Source organism: Peromyscus maniculatus, chromosome 4 (assembly GCF_049852395.1).
Source record: "Peromyscus maniculatus bairdii isolate BWxNUB_F1_BW_parent chromosome 4, HU_Pman_BW_mat_3.1, whole genome shotgun sequence".
Classification (NCBI taxonomy): Eukaryota; Metazoa; Chordata; class Mammalia; order Rodentia; family Cricetidae; genus Peromyscus; species Peromyscus maniculatus.
This window is the reverse complement of record NC_134855.1, coordinates 28586226-28602529: the sequence shown is the minus strand read 5'-3', so window position 1 is coordinate 28602529 and position 16304 is coordinate 28586226. Positions and strand designations below refer to the sequence as shown.

The window sequence follows — 16304 nt, the reverse complement described above, 5'->3', positions numbered from 1 at the left end:
TCCCACCTGATTATCTTCATATGTGTCAACCTCAGGAAGGTACCACCTGGAATGTGACACCTCTATCTTCCCAGAAACTGTGAATCAGAAATGCGGGAAGCAGCTCAGATTTCTCTCCAAATATGAGTCTCTAAATTCTGAAGTGCCTCCATTACACATTTCCTATGGCAAGACTTCATCACGTCCTGTTTCGAGTCTGAGTCACATTCCAGAAAATTGACAAGTGCGTACAATTTGAACTCCCTTTTAAGTAATGAATATTTATGTTCACATAAAGAGCCTGGAGACATTGGCCTGATTGTTATGAATGTACAGAAGAACTTCCATACATCTATCTTCATGTCGGATACTCCAGCCATCACTGAAAACAATCTCATTAAAACTTGGCAGAAATCTTGTAAAAATAAGGCCTCCCTTACAAATCTAATGTCATTCAATGTGGAATTGTTTCCATGTCAAACGGTGTGAAGTGCTGGATGTGTGGATGTCTCTAGACAGGAAAGCAGGAAGAGGAGCTGGAGGTGGCTGAGAACTGACAGACTGCAAATGTCTGGACCAGTGCTTCTCAACCTTCCTAATGCTGTGACCCTTTAATATAGTGCCTCATGTTGTAGTGACCCTCAACCATAAAATTATTTTCATTGCTACTTCATAACTGTAATTTTGCTACTGTTATGAATCATAGTGTAAAAAACTGTGTTTTCTGATGGTCTTAGGTAAACCCTGTAAAAGGGTTTCCCAAACCCCCCAAAGGGGTCATGACCCATAAACTAAAAACCACTGTATCCTTCCTGACACATCTATTAAGCTCTGTGGATCCCTGAGGCCCAGTTCTCTTTCCCCTTCCAGTCTATTCTCTTCCTGCTCTTCAGACTGAGTACTTTTATGGTTCTGCTTTCAAATCACTGGCTCTTTCTTTTGTTGCCTCAACTCTGTTGGGGCACCCACTGAACATTTTTATTTCAAGCACAGCCATGTTTTTTTTTTTTCACATTCAGAAATTTTCATTTGGCTCCTCACATATTTTCTATTTCTTTATATTTTTGGTGTAATTATAATTATTGAAGTGTTTCTTTTTTATTGTCAGTGACGTAAACTCTTCTTCAGGTAATCCTCTAGCTCTACATCAGTTTGGTATTCATTTGCAATTTTTGGGATCTGTAGAGTCCCTCAAAAGCCCATGTGTTAAAGACTTGCTCACCAGCCCCTGGCATTACTAGGAGGCAGTGGAAGATTTAAGAATCGAATGAAGTGTGTGAGAGAGTGAGGTCATGGAGGCATGTCTATCTCTCCAACTGTCGCTGCCTACCACCACCACTGTAAGATGAGCAGCTTGTTCCATCATGGCTCCCAGGACAATGTGCTGCATAGCTGAAGGCCAACTAACCAACTAACATTCAGCTCGCCAAAGCTGTGAGCCATGGTAAAGCTCTTCTGTTTTCAATGTTAATTGTGTCAGACACCTGTTATGCTCTCTGTTCAATCTGAGCTCTTCCTGGCCACCCTCATATCACCTTACCAATACAAAGAATAAACTTAAAATATATAAAACAAATACAGCTAAAACTATAAAAGTCTGATGAAAGCACAGAGAAGCTTCCTGAATACAGAGGATTTTGAAGAACAAAGAACCAGGGAAGAGAAAAGCTCATTCAGTTGGGCCTGACCTGGTCTCCCCTTGGGGCATCTGCTAAGTCAGAAACCCACAGGTGTAGAGGCTGGGAAGCCAAGCAAAAAGCGCTGCCCAGGGGTAGAGAAGTAGGGCAGAGTTTTAGTCCATGTCCAGGGGGGTTGGGTGAACAAATCCAGTTCACAGCTAACGGGGCCACAAGGAGAGAGGTGAGGCTGATAGGCACAGAGTGGAAGTTGAGGTTGGCAGTTCTTCATACTTAATATTTAAAAATATGATGGACTTCTTAGCTTCTGCTGTTTCTGTCAATAGGAAGCTTGGTCAGCATTGTGTGTAGCCAATGTGTGCACACACAGATGGTGAGAGTTCAAGAACTTTCGGGGAAAAAAAACCCAAACAAACCCAAAGCATTAGGCAACATTTGGTAAAGTTGATGCTTGCATGCCCATTTTGGACAACCACACTTCCTGAATAGACCTGTCAGGAATACATATGTGCATGTACCAAAAGACACAGGGAAGAATATTTATGCTCTTTAAAACTGGGCATAGTCCAAATGCCCACCATAGCAGAATAGATCAATTTTTCATGTGTTCACATGATGATCTTCTAAACATCTGTGAGGAAGGCTAACTTTGCAGCTCACAGAACACTGTAACTTTGCACCTACTATTGTTTGAAAGCACAGAATACATCCCATAGAGCCGAATTTACACAGAACTCAGTGGCCTTTATGCGGGTGGGATGTACTGACTGAGAGATCTGTAGGGATTCATGGCTTCACATCGGTGGTAGACATGCAGAACCTTAACTTGGTAAAGATAACGAGGTGTTCACTTCGGATTTTTCTTCCATCTCTATTCTAACATTCAAGGTTTCTTTAAAAGGTGGTCATTTAAGACCTCCATTTAGCATGGTAGTCCTATGAGAAGAGAGAGCATCTAAACGTCATCTCATTCCTCAGCAGCCAGAGCTGCTGGATACGATACCTTTGTAGACACACAAATGAACTCCCCAGAAGGGGAAGGATCCCTAGGGCACACACTGAGTAAGATCCTGAGTTTCTTACCCTGGGAAGTTTCAAAGCCTTGAGTTAATATGGGACTCAGAGGGCTACATCCTAAATGAAAAATGACCCAAAATAAAGAAAACAAAAATCTCACTCTTATTTTAAGTAAATCAGAAAAAGGATGCCCCAGGGACTGGCCTGGCTAAGACGTGACGAAAATAAAGAAGACAGACGCTCTTAGAAAGATGGCTCCACAAGCTTCTCTCCAATTAAACTGGGGATCTCATTCTATTTCCTGCTGTACCAACGTCCCCAACAGACCAGAAAGAACCACCAAGGGACATCTTCTTCACTGACTCATTTTCACAAGAAAAGAGTGACCAGCTGAGAAGCTGGAAGCAGAAGACACGTTTCCCATCTTAGCATTTCCTTCCGCTATGCTATCAGATTTTGTCGCAGGGGAGGCAGCAACACTTCTGCAGGAAGGGACAAAACATTCCCAGGTTCAGTCTTTTGAACCGACGTTGAACCCACAGACTCTTTACTAAACATTTACGTAGTTCCTCTCTGAACAAAGAGACATCACGGGCAAAGATGACCCAGATCTCAGCTCCTATTTTACAATCATCTGCTCCTTCAGAAACTGGTCTCTTGTGTAATATGATCTCAATGTCCTTTCTGTTTACAGAAATCAAGAAGAAAAGGTGACCAGGTTTGAAAGGAGTGTGATGAGCGTGCAGATGCAGCACAACAGGCCACAACAGGGGCCAGTTACCGCGGGCATCTTAGATTCTCCTTTCTGGAATACAAGTTACCACGAATCTGTAAGTGTCAGAGGCAAAACAGCGTGATGGAGGAGGACATTCCTACTTTCTCTCCTTCTGAGAGGAGGCTACAGAGAGCCTGCAGCAGCTTGGGGGTGCAGCTGGCTAACCTGCCACTGCTCTAGGGAAGAGGCTAACCAGAGCCAGCCAGGCTTCTTTGAGGTCCACTGGACCAGTGTGGAGTCACAGCCAAGTGTGCCGACGGCATCCGTCTCAGCTGGACACTATGTCATGCTGGACCCACTGCTCCACAGAGTTCAGCTTTTGAAAACTTGAGATTTAGTCATCCCCAAGCAATGGGTGTGCAGCCTCATTCCACCTAGACCAGATCAAACGCTCACACGAAATCAGCTTTTTCACCTTCGACAAGTAATGTTGACACCTTGTGATGACTAAAACCTGTTAAGCATGTCACGAAATAAGCACACGATGACCCAGAGATGCCACAGGAAGCACCATGCCTTTCCACAGCAGCTTCTCAGCAGCCCTCACTAAGCCCTCAACTGTAGATGCTTTAGATTCATGGTAAGCAGACCACACAAATGCAAGAAGGCTGGGTAAACTGCATTTCAGTAACATCGCTCTTAGTTTTATTGATAGACCATCCACAGAGCCCAGACTTAGAAACACAGGAGTCCTGACTTTCACTTCTTCTCAGGCTCAGGCTTTAGATCCCACCCCTCACCGAGGCTCAAACGTACTCAAAACAGCAGTGCTGCACTCTTTGCTGTCTATGAATTTGTCTTTGATATAGACATACTACTTCCTACTCTTCGGTCAGGTCTCTCCTGTCTGTCGGGCACATATGGAAAGTCCAGCGTCCACACCACTGCCCTGAGTGACTTCCGGAAGAGCTGTCTTCTTAAATATTCTACGTCCTTTCCCTAGCAGGAGAGTCACACAGCCTTCCCAGCTTGAGAAGCCAACTCTCTTCAGCCCCCAGCTGCTCCTCTTCCTCTCAGCTCCCACAGCACTTAAGGCCCCTCTCATTGGGCACTTAACTTTCACCTGCTGTTTCTAACACCTGATACGGTCAGATCTTATCTCCCAGGGTAAACTGTCTGCTCCTAGAAAGAAGAAACTAGATTCCTATCTTCCACTGCATAATTGTCCCAGGGGCCTGGCCTGGCTGCTTTATGTCATGGACTCAGAGCACAACTGCATTTGTCCCTATAAAGTTCAGCACAGAAAGATAAAAGAGGAGCGGAAAGGGGGAAAGGTAACTTTTGTAAAGACCTTGTGTAAAGACCGCTCAGCTCCGCTCAGTTATCTGTACCTTGAAAGGGGAGATTCTGATCTAAAAGAAAGCCTCTAGATAGGGCTTTCTCTCATCCTGGAGAGGCACTCCAGCAGAGTGCTTCTGGTCACCTGTGTTTTGTCCTCTGTGACAGGGAGGGATTTGTCTGCCAAAGTCTACGAATACCAGTTCACATTCCTTCCTTTACCCTGTAAGCTCCACTGAGGTATCTGAGAGTTATGTCAATCCTAAGTAGTCACATGTTGCTATTGGCTGAACACGACCTCCAAAATTCCTATGTGGTAACCGATTCATCAGCATTAAGAGGTGGAACCTTGGAGAGGTCAAGTCAGAAAGGTAAAGTCATCCTCTTGGCTGGGGTTGGGACACCTTATAGGCCTGCACAAGGTGAGTTTGCTCCTGTCCACTTGGCCTTACACTGTGAATTCATAACACTGTTCTCTCTGGGAGGTTGCAATAAGAAGGGGCCACCCTTGGAAGCAGGGCATCGGACTCTCTCCAGACACCGAACCTTCTAGAGCCTTGTTGTTGGAATTTATGTCCTTCAGAGCAGTGGAAAATGAATTTCTGGGTTTTCCCCCAAAATTCCTGAGATTCAGATGTCATGTTCTAGCAAATGGCAATAACATTAGAAGCCAGTTGGCCAGATCTGTTCTAGTAGGAGCCAGCCCTAAAGTATATCTTTCTGGATTTGTCCAGAGTCATTGTTGACAACTGGCAATTTTTGATGCATACTGAAGTCACTCATGGAGCTTTAAAAATCATTGTCCTCAGATCCACCCATGCCAGTAAAAAAAGCAACATCTGGGAGGGACCCCCGGACACCAGTGCTTCCAGGCATTTCCTAGCTGGTTGCAGTGTGCAGCCACGTTTGAGAAGCCGCGGTTCAGTAGGCCCTTTAGCAACTGCTCCAAATATTCATCCTGAGTGCTAATGTCAGAACATGAAAACACGGACTTATTTTGAACGAAAGCAATGCCTGTATAAGGAAATGAACAAGGCATGAGTAACCAAGGAGACTAGATAGCTACCTTGTGGTTAAGCTAGGCTTTACCAACATCATCTTTTTCTTCTCCCTGTAATCTTTTAAGGGCCCCTGACATCACTATCTAAATGTCAGCCAGATTCTAGAAATGAGACATTTCTCTCCTAGAAAATAAAGGAGCCTCCAGCAATTCTCATCTCTGACTGTTCATCAGAATCATCGGGCACATTTAGAAATACTGATGCAAGGCCCTAAACGCCGAGGCTGGTTCAATTTGTGTAGAGTTGTGGTTCTTGATGTGGCTGTGTCTGCTCACATGGGCGCTCCTTGGAAAGGCAAGTTCTTGGGCTCATTTCAGGCCTGATGGATCTGGTGTGTAGGTGAGTCGGGGGTGGGGTGGTAGTGCACACCTGTGCTGGGGTAAGCCACAGAGTGGGCGGTCATCGAGCTGCAGGTTGAGAGCCACTGGCCAGGCCCAGCACACATTTTCATCAAGTTCTCCATGTACTTCCAGAAAGGTCCAGGAGAGAGTCCAAGGTTAAAGAGCTTCAACAGCTCTTCTCTGTCTATTAGTGCTGTCCCTGCTCTTCCCATTGCCCGTCTACCATGACAAGCAAGGAGGCATTCTTTGGACTGGGCACAAGGAGTCTTACATTATGTTGAAAAATAATGGATTTACTGTGTTCATCATTTTAACATATCTGAATGAAATCAACAGTGAAAGGCACTCACTGCTAAGACAACTGTCAATGGAGTTCCCCATATTCCTCCCCCCACCCACTCAACCAGTCAACTTTCCTCCAAAATAAAACAGCCAATTAACCATGACCTCGCAGCCAGATAGAAATATCGTTTTCACTTGCTAGGAAAAGAGATATAAATAGGACGTGTCTTCTTTTTCAAATGAGCATTTTTGTCAAAATTTCAAGCTTCAATTGCAGTCCATCTCGTCCTTGAAAAAGATCTTAGCAGTCTAAAAGGCTCAAGGTTTTTATTTATGCAGCGATGACATTTGGAATGCCAGCTTTTGCAATCTCAAAATGTAAGACTGTGGCAAGACAGGAAATAAATGAAATCTTTACATGAGCATCGATTCATCCTTCACATGAAAGAAGTTACTATGGATGAAGGCTTCAAAGAGTGGCAAACAAGCTGCCCATTCTCCACTGTTCCACACTTGGCTGGCCCCAGGGTGAGGAAGTCTCAGTCACCTCCCGTGGAGCTCCAAGGAAGCTTCAGGAGAAAGAGGGTGATCTTCTGGGTCCCTTTGTATCTGAGAGTCTTTGAGGATGAATTAGGCCTATGTCTAAAAGATCTGCCAATAGCCTTAGACGAGAGGGACAGCTGTGAGTGCAAGCATGTACCTGGTCCTCAGGGCTGCTCACTCTCAAGCAGCTCTGGGGACACAATCTGTCTACTGAGACTTTACCTCGAGGACAGTAGATGTCAGGAGCCCATCGGTTGCATTCATAATTGTCTGCTGCCTTTTCGCAGGTGAAACATTTAAATCCACCAGGATATGGAGTGGCTGCAAAAAACCAAGAGAAAAAGCCGATTTCAGATGGAGCAAAAGAATCCTGTAAAGTGAAATGAATTCATCTTTAAAAAGGTTCTCAAGATAGCTTGGAGGTGGCAAAAAAATTACAGTGAAGTATCTGATGACTCAGCATTTTACGGCAGGAAATTTATTCCTGAGGCACGAGCACTCGAAGTCACAGAAATCTGCATACAGATATAGAGTTGGTTTCATTTGAACAGGCTGCCTACTCCTGATCTGAAAATATGAACTCTAAAATGCTCCCAAATCTGAAACTCTTGAGCACCAACATTATACTCCTGACCTCATGTGACCACTTATAGTACTGAAAGGATTGTATAAAATTCCTCCAGGGATTGTATAAAACTCTTCCAGGCTATTACAAGGCATACATGAAACTAATAAATGTGGCCTTTAGACTTCGGGCTCATCCCAAGATATTTCTCTGTGTACAGACAGATATTCCAAAATCCAAAACCCATTCAATACTTGAAATACCTGTAGTCCCATGCACTTCAGATACAGGATATTCAACCTACAATGACCCCAGGTTGTAAGGAATTCAAATGTCTACCAATAAGTGAATGGGTTAAACAAACTGTGGTATATCCATTGGTGTGGAATACCAGGTACCAAGAAAAAGGAACAGATTGCTGGTATTTTCAACAATTTTAATAAATTCCCTTGGGATTACTCTTAGTGGAAAAAAAAAACCAGTCAGAAAGGCTACATACCATATGGCTATATTTATATTACTACTTTATTATTTTTACATCTATGTATTTACATATGCATGCATGTATGTATATATGTGTAAATGTATGTATGTATTGTATGAGTGTACCAGTGTGTCCAGGTTCCACAGTATACACATGAAGACACAGGACAGCTTGCAGGAATTGGTTCTCTCCTTCCACCAAAGTGGCTTCCTGGGGACCAGACACATGTGGTAAGGCTTGGTGGCAGATCCACCTTGTCCACCCACAGACCACTTGGGTCTACTTATAAACCACTTCTGGGATGAGAGGATTTGGAATGGACTGCATGCAGGTGAGTGGTTACCAGGTGTTACAGGTGACCATGTGCGGGTACCAGGGTACTGTTTGGAGAGGAGGTGTGGTTCCCACAAATCCAGCAACGCTCTCTGACCTTTCCCATCCTCTCTCCATGCCCGGGGTGTGCTTCCAGCCTTCTAAAGAGATTGTCCTCCAAGTACCACTTGTTCTCTGTCCTGCTCCTAAGCTCAGGGTGTCACCTGAGAACCATGCTCTGGAGGCGCTCAGTACACCAGGTGTTCTGTCAGCACAAGGCAAAGCCACAAGCAACGTCAGCGTCCCCACTTCTGGGGGGAGGGGAGGGGTGGGGCCTTCTGGTTCCCCGTTCTTTGGCTCTTGTGCTTACGGCTGCCTCTTACCTGGAATCCTTTGCTCACCTTACGATTATGATCGCTGCCTTTGCTAAACAGATTCTGAGTCGTTTTAAACTTTGCAACACTCCCCGGCCTAGTTGAAAGCTGCAGACATTTAACTAGTTCATCTGTGGGAGCCAACGGCTCTCCCTTGCAGATGGCCGAGCCCGAGGATCCCACTGGTGGAAATAACCCTCTCAGGGTAAACTGCATGGCCCACATGGGACCAATTAAGTATGTTCTCAAAAATAAATGAAGGAGGAGACAGCAGCTTAAGGCCAGAATTATGGTTCAGATAAAACTTTGACTTTCACCTTGCCCAGAATAGCTGCCCATTCGAATACTTGCCTGAAATATTTCAGAGAATGGACTGTTGATGATGGTACCTGGACTTGGTCAGAAGCTGTGAACTGTCTACAAAGGATGAGTAACTAGACCTTTCCATGGGCCCACGTGACAGTCCTATGCTCCTACTAGCAGGTAATTTGAATTTACAGATAGGTTAAACGCGAGGGTATAGGCCATCTCTGAAAATGATGGGAAAAGCCCAGAGACAGCCACTTAGTCCCAGGAGGGAACCACACCATGGGAAAATGTTCTGTCACATAACAAAAGCAGAAGGAAATATTTTTGTGAGGCATACACAGGCAATTAGTACAGCCCTCCTTTTGCAAAACAGAAGTCTTTTGTTTTTTGATTGAATGAATCTGTGTTGAAATTGGGGGGCGGGGAGCAAGCAGAATCTCAAAGCCCAAAGCCACTCAATATTATATGGACATTTTAATAATATGTTTGTATTTTACAAATATCACTATGAGGAAAGTCATACAAGCATTCTAGGAAATTATACTGGTTTGACACTTTAAAAACAGTCCCACTCTTAACTTTAGAATATTTAACATATGAATCACTTTAAGAGGTGAAAATTTAAAATATCTCGTAAAATCTGAAGTAGAGTAATGAAAATAGAGCCTTGAAAAAAATATAAAAGATTTGAGAAAACCAGCATTTCCCCACCAATGTTCTTCATATTCACCAAGGTTCACGAGTGCAAGTCAGCACATCACTCCAGTCTACACGATTCATTCTCTAGAATACCCAACTTTATCGGTCTGTCCCTGGAGCCAAAACAACTTTTGGCTGGCTTGTTGGATTAGTTATTCCGGGAAAGTTTCCCATCAAGGAGATAAATTGAAAACTTTAAATAATGACCACCCAACTGCTCAAAGAATAAAGTTCTTGGGAGCCAAACACTAGTAAGTTGTTGTGTTCCCAAACTTGGATTATTTAATCGACTTTTCAAAATGACCTTTTCCAACACTGATGACATATTAAATTAAATACTGTCACTTCTTCCATAACTAAACCCCTACTCTGAAATTAACCCATTGACATTGGAATCTGAAGAGAAGTATGAGCTAGCACACTAGGCAGCAAAATGAAGCTTTGCTTCCAATCATTTATGCCTAAATGAACTTTATCAGAGTATGTGACTGGTGATTGGCCAAATGCTCTCCATTTTTGTCAGTATTTTTTATTATTTATTTTATTTTCAAAATCTTATGTGTATGGGTGTTTTGCCTGCATTTACGACTATGTACCACTTGAAAGCCTAGTATCTGAGGAAGCTCGCAAAGGGTGTCAGATCTCCTGGAACTGGAGTTACAGATATTTCTCAGTATGCTATGTGGGTGCTGGGAACTGAACCTGGGTCCTGTTGGAGAACAGCCAGTGTTCTGAACCACTGAGCCAGCTCTGCAGCCCCTGGTCAGTCTTATTTTAAAACCTACAAACCCACAACTGTTTAAATTCTCAAGCACTATAGTTTAATATTTGTTTACATGAATTTCTGTTGATATTTTGCCTGGGATTAATGAACAGCACTGATTCCTGACAAATATTTTCAAGCATTTTTTACTTTAACTATAATACAGCACCAAACAAATGGTTAAGTTATTCTCTCTGGCAATATTTACCTGAATAAGGTCAGCGGATGATCAACTATCTCCAGTAACTTGTTCATTGATACTGTATCTGATAAAGAGTTTATTTCTCTTTTCGGAGGCAGGGAAAGAGGTTCCTAAGATGTGCTATTTTCTTCTTCGTTACTTCAAAGCCTTACAGAGCGAGCGGACTTCAGATCCTGGTGGCCCCAGCTGTGAATGCATCTACTTTCTTTGGCTCCTGATCACAGAGCTAATGAGCTTAGTACACTGCATTTCAGGGCATAAGGCCTTGGTCCCTCAAGAGAGGGTGATTGTAAAGAAAAAAGAAACACTAGAGTGCCCAGTTACTTCCTGTAAGATAATCCGTCCATTAACTCTCATGGTCAGCCATAGTTCAAGTTTCCATAATTCATTTGCAAGGCATTGGGAAAGATTTAGCTGCTTTCCCCGCCTCTCGGTACTTTTGCCTGGACAAAGACCTTCAGTTACTGGAAATGTGGTGAAAGCAGATGCTTCGAAACGTATGCTGATGTGCAATATGTCTGCTCTCATCAAATTAGTTTTCACTGTTTTTTAAAAAAACGGATAGAAATATAAACATTCTAAAAATCTAATATTATTTGTTGTGGTCCACTAAAATATTGCTGATATAATTTTGACATATTTCTAATAGAATACACTTCCTGATGCCTGTCTAGAAGTCTTCTTACTCTGTAAGACTTAACGAAGTGTAGGACTGTGCATAAACTTCCATGCTTCCCTATGTGGGGCATAAGCAAGCCCCTGCCAGGACATAGCTCTTTGATGCACAAGATTAAGAAGGGTTCAGAACACACATGCAAAGGAAAATTGGATTGTTTTCCTGGAGTGTTTTCCATTCTACAGAAAGAAACAGGCCAAGAACAGGGCACAGTCGTTTTATTAAATTCTCTTGTGTGATATTTGACCGAATAAATAGCTCCATTTCTCTTAATATTAACTCTTGTTCAGGGATGGTAATTAGATTTTGGTGATTTAACCTGAGAATGGAAAGAAAAACCAGCGCTCTCACATTAAAAAAAAAAAAGAAGAAAAAAGGCACACACAAATTAGCAAACAGAATGTTCTGGAGGATGTGTTTGAAATCCATAGTTTGTTTCTTATAATACTTGGAAACTTCAAAGATTTGGAAACCAGGAAGCAAAGGAGATTAGTGAGCGGAGGTGAATTTTCTCAGCCCAGTTACCATCAATAACGGCTGCCTGGACCTAAGAACAATGAGTTTGTTTGGCATAGAAAAACTTGTGTGTTCTCAAGCTTCCTACCCCTCCATGTTTTTCCGTGGACAGATTCTGTGCTTTGCCATATAACATTAATAGAATCTGGCTCACTCACTGACCCAAAGAAAGCTGCTTGTACCTCCACCTACAAAGTGAGGCAATTGTATAAATAATTCAAAATCAAACTAATCCCATGTTCCCCTCATGTATTTTTTAAGGCCAGTGCTCAGCAGAAACTTTCTTGTTGGTAGAGAGATCACTCCATCTAAGCAGGCGTGAGGGCTCAAGGGCAGAGAACCGTGGCTGTTTAAATATCCGAAGTGCAAACACACACACTCAACACACTTCCGAAGTAGTTTGGAGAAATGTCAAGTTAACTCTCATCCAACGTGGGCAGAACAGCTTCGAGTTCTAGGGCCCAGCAAGAATTCTCACTGCCTGCGACCCGTGAGGAGACCTGCTGGCTCGTGATCTAGGCTGCTCACAATCCGGGGCGAGACAACTTCTTCAACCATACTCGTGTTTCAAAAACATGTCAGAAAAGCCCATGGTTCCTATTTAGTGAACGCAGGTCACGTGACTGAAACCTGCCTATTACCTCACTTTATTTGGGACAAGGTGTTGCTAGGTAGCCCAGGCTGGCCCGGAACTCACTCTGTAGCTCAGGCAGCCCTTAAACTCTCCTACCTCAGCTCCTGAGTGCTGGGATTACTGTTTATGGCATCCTACCTAGCTTCCCTAAAGAGCAGATGTGATCTCCCCTTAGCCTGCAAAGTTCCTCCTTCAAAGACAACACTAAATAGGGCCCCCTCACCCCCCAGGTCCCCCACTGAGGAAAAAGCAGTGTATTTTGTCCTGGTTTACATAAACTCATTCACTTCAATTTTCAAATCTTACCCTCTATATAGCTTTAGAAGAAACCATGGATGGACAAATTTGTGCTCTGAGTTTCTCACTAAAGCTGACAGGGAGCATGAAAGAAGCCAGCACTCTGGCACTCACTCCTGGGGGACTGAAACCTGGGTCTTTGTCTTACCAAGTCTGGCTGTTTGGGGCAAAGCGCAAAATGCAGTCTGGAGAGCAGAGCAAATATCAGAGTGTCTTCTGTTCACGAAAACTATCAAAACAAAGTTAAGCAGCCAGATAAATTTCCCATACAAGTAGTCACTATGCAGACTCTGCCAGTGAGGGCACAGGTGCAGTGTGCAGACTCTGCCAGTGAGGGACAGGTGCAGTAGACAGACTCTGCCAGTGAGGGACAGGTGCAGTGTGCAGACTCTGCCAGTGAGGGCACAGGTGCAGTGTGCAGACTCTGCCAGTGAGGGCACAGGTGCAGTGTGCAGACTCTGCCAGTGAGGACACAGGTGCAGTGTGCAGACTCTGCCAGTGAGGGCACAGGTGCAGTAGACAGACTCTGCCAGTGAGGGACAGGTGCAGTGTGCAGACTCTGCCAGTGAGGGACAGGTGCAGTGTGCAGACTCTGCCAGTGAGGGACAGGTGCAGTAGACAGACTCTGCCAGTGAGGGACAGGTGCAGTGTGCAGACTCTGCCAGTGAGGGCACAGGTGCAGTGTGCAGACTCTGCCAGTGAGGGCACAGGTGCAGTGTGCAGACTCTGCCAGTGAGGACACAGGTGCAGTGTGCAGACTCTGCCAGTGAGGGACAGGTGCAGTAGGCACTCTGCCAGTGAGGGACAGGTGCAGTGTGCAGACTCTGCCAGTGAGGGACAGGTGCAGTGTGCAGACTCTGCCAGTGAGGGACAGGTGCAGTGTGCAGACTCTGCCAGTGAGGGACAGGTGCAGTAGGCACTCTGTCAGTGAGGGACAGGTGCAGTGTGCAGACTCTGCCAGTGAGGGACAGGTGTAGTAGACAGACTACCAGTGAGGACACAGGTGCAGTAGACAGACTCTGTCAGTGAGGGACAGGTGCAGTAGACAGACTCTGCCAGTGAGGGCACAGGTGCAGTAGACAGACTCTGCCAGTGAGGGACAGGTGCAGTAGACAGACTCTGCCAGTGAGCACAGGTGCAGTAGACAGACTCTGCCAGTGAGGGCACAGGTGCAGTGTGCAGACTAAATGATGACGACAGCAGAAGAACTACCCTGCTGTCTTTTGAGTACAGGTCTCTGCTACACAGATATTATTTCTGTCTCTAAAATGATGCTATTATGTATATATAATTTCACCAGGTTGGAAATAAACTAACAAATGTCCCCTGCATTGCCTGAGCCCTTACCACCATTGGGGAATATTATTTTAAGGTGTGTTACTTTTGTTTATGTTGCATTTGTTTAACTGTGTGAAGCTGTGTTGCAGAGCCTGTCTAAAACACCTGCTGGGGTAAAAAAAGAGCTGAACAGCCAGTAGCAAGGCAGGAGAAAGGATAGGCAGGGCTGTCAAGCAGAAAGAATAAATAGGAGAAATCTGGAAGGAGAAATTGAGAAGAGGAGGAAGACATCAGGGGCCAGCCACCTAGCTACATAACCAGCAAGGGAGTAAGAAAGGAAGGTATACAAAAATAGAGAAAGGTGAAAGCCCAGAGGCAAAAGACAGATGAGTTAATTTAAAGTGAAGAAAAGCTGTCAAGAAACAAGCCAAGCTAAGGTAGGGCATTTGTAATTAAGAATAAGTCTCTGTGTGATTTATTTGGGAGCTGGGTTTCTGGACCCCCAAAAGAGTATAAAACAATGTTACAATATTTTGGCATACCAACATAGCACTCAAATTTCCACAGTACTCGAGAAAACTTAAAAAAATATGGCTCCTTTAAGAGTTTCTGCCTGACAGTTTCTCCCAGAAAAGTGGGTGGCACCAGCTGAGAGCCACACAGAGGATCCAGGTATAGGTTAATAGTTTAAAGGTTTGCTCACATGGTCAAAAACAGCTAAAAGATACATAGTAAAAGAGGTCCAGATTGGGAAAAAGAAAAACTCTGAACTGGTTCCAGTGTGTCTTACAATGTGTATAGGCTTAAGAAAGAAAGAATATGGGTATAAACATTGTAGAAAAAAATAGTTTAAAAATAAAGTCTTTAACGAGAGAGTAAAAGTAATATAAAATAAAAAAAAAGCCATATAAGATGGGAAACACACAGGGAGTCTGAATCCTGTATAGTATTATGTTGATTTTGGATTTTTTTATTGTTAATAAGCAAACAACAGCTGCTAAGAGACATGGGATCGAAAGAGGGATGGATGAAATAAATCAGCCTATATCCTTTAGGAATGGCTTAACTTTAAAAAGGTCAAAAAAATGTATTTTTCAAATGGAAGTAAAAAATGCTTTGGAGTTTTGTTCCCACAGGACACAAGAAGTTGTAGATTCCTTCAGCAATAATATGGATCAGGTATGATCAAGGGAGACCTCCTGAATCGTGACCAGTGATATCTATCAACAAAGGTTACTGCTGGTCTTTCCAGGACTTGGTCATTATCTCAAAGTTTTCTCAGGGACCCCCCAAGATGCCTTTGCCCACAGCCAGCAAGAGGCAGTTTAGAGAAAACTATACTCATATTCTCAAGAGTTGCAGGTTGTGGGTGGTTTTTGGTTATTTGGTGGGTTATGGATGTTTTTATCATTTAGGGAAACATAGAATATTGATACAATTTTAAAGTTACATTTGTTACACTGTATATATGTTTCTACTATTTAAATGATTTTTGTATATTGATAAAAACTTAAGGTTATTTTTGTTAAAATATGTTGTATGTATGTTTCTATTTTTGTTTGAGGTGTTGTGCCTACCCAGTTCATTTGGAAATGTAGGGTGACATTCTAGTTTTTGAAAGCTATTATTATAAACTATATAGGATAATCAGGAACATAGGTTAGTCGTTGGTCATTTATAATAATCAAAATTGTAGATATGTAGGGTATGCTTTCCAGATCATATAGAGATAGATGTTAGACAGAGAGATGGTCTTCAAACCTTTCAAAGATCTACAGAATATGGCATTTAAAAGGTTTTGTTAACTTGGGTTTTTTCACAAACATGAGACACATCTGCTCCTGGCAGTACCAATTTACTTCAGAGACGATGGGCATCGAAGAAACTCTTTATGGAGTTTGCTTTCAATGTGGCAAGGCCAGCCATTTGGGCAAGAAGCTGCTCTTGCTTGGACTGCTTGACAGTATGTTGTGTAAACTGGACATGCAGGATATGGTGATATTTGTAATCTAAGAGATAAAGCGTGCCTGAAGATCACAGGACAGAGCCAGCCACAGAGTTAAACATAGAGGCCAGGCAGTGGTGGCACACACCTTTAATCCTAGCACTCGAGAGGAAGAGATCCATCTGGATCTCTGTGAGTTCAAGGCCACACTGGGCTACATGAGATGGATCCAGTCTAGGAGAGAAACAGCACCAGGCAGGGGTGGCACACACCTTTAACCCCAGTATTTGGGAAGGACCCACACCATTAATCTCAGCACTATGAAGGTTGAGATAGG

At 43.5% G+C, this 16304-nt stretch overlaps 1 protein-coding gene across 2 annotated transcripts in view; it reads right to left on the bottom strand.

The window, feature by feature from the left end:
• Window positions 1–16304, bottom strand: part of Lypd6 (LY6/PLAUR domain containing 6) — a 134024-nt gene that overhangs the window by 9918 nt on the left and 107802 nt on the right. For both annotated transcript variants that reach the window (XM_006974284.4, XM_042275276.2), the window contains exon 3: window positions 7136–7234. In XM_006974284.4, the coding sequence (XP_006974346.1) occupies window positions 7136–7234 (99 nt within the window). The remainder of the gene's footprint in view (window positions 1–7135; window positions 7235–16304) is intronic.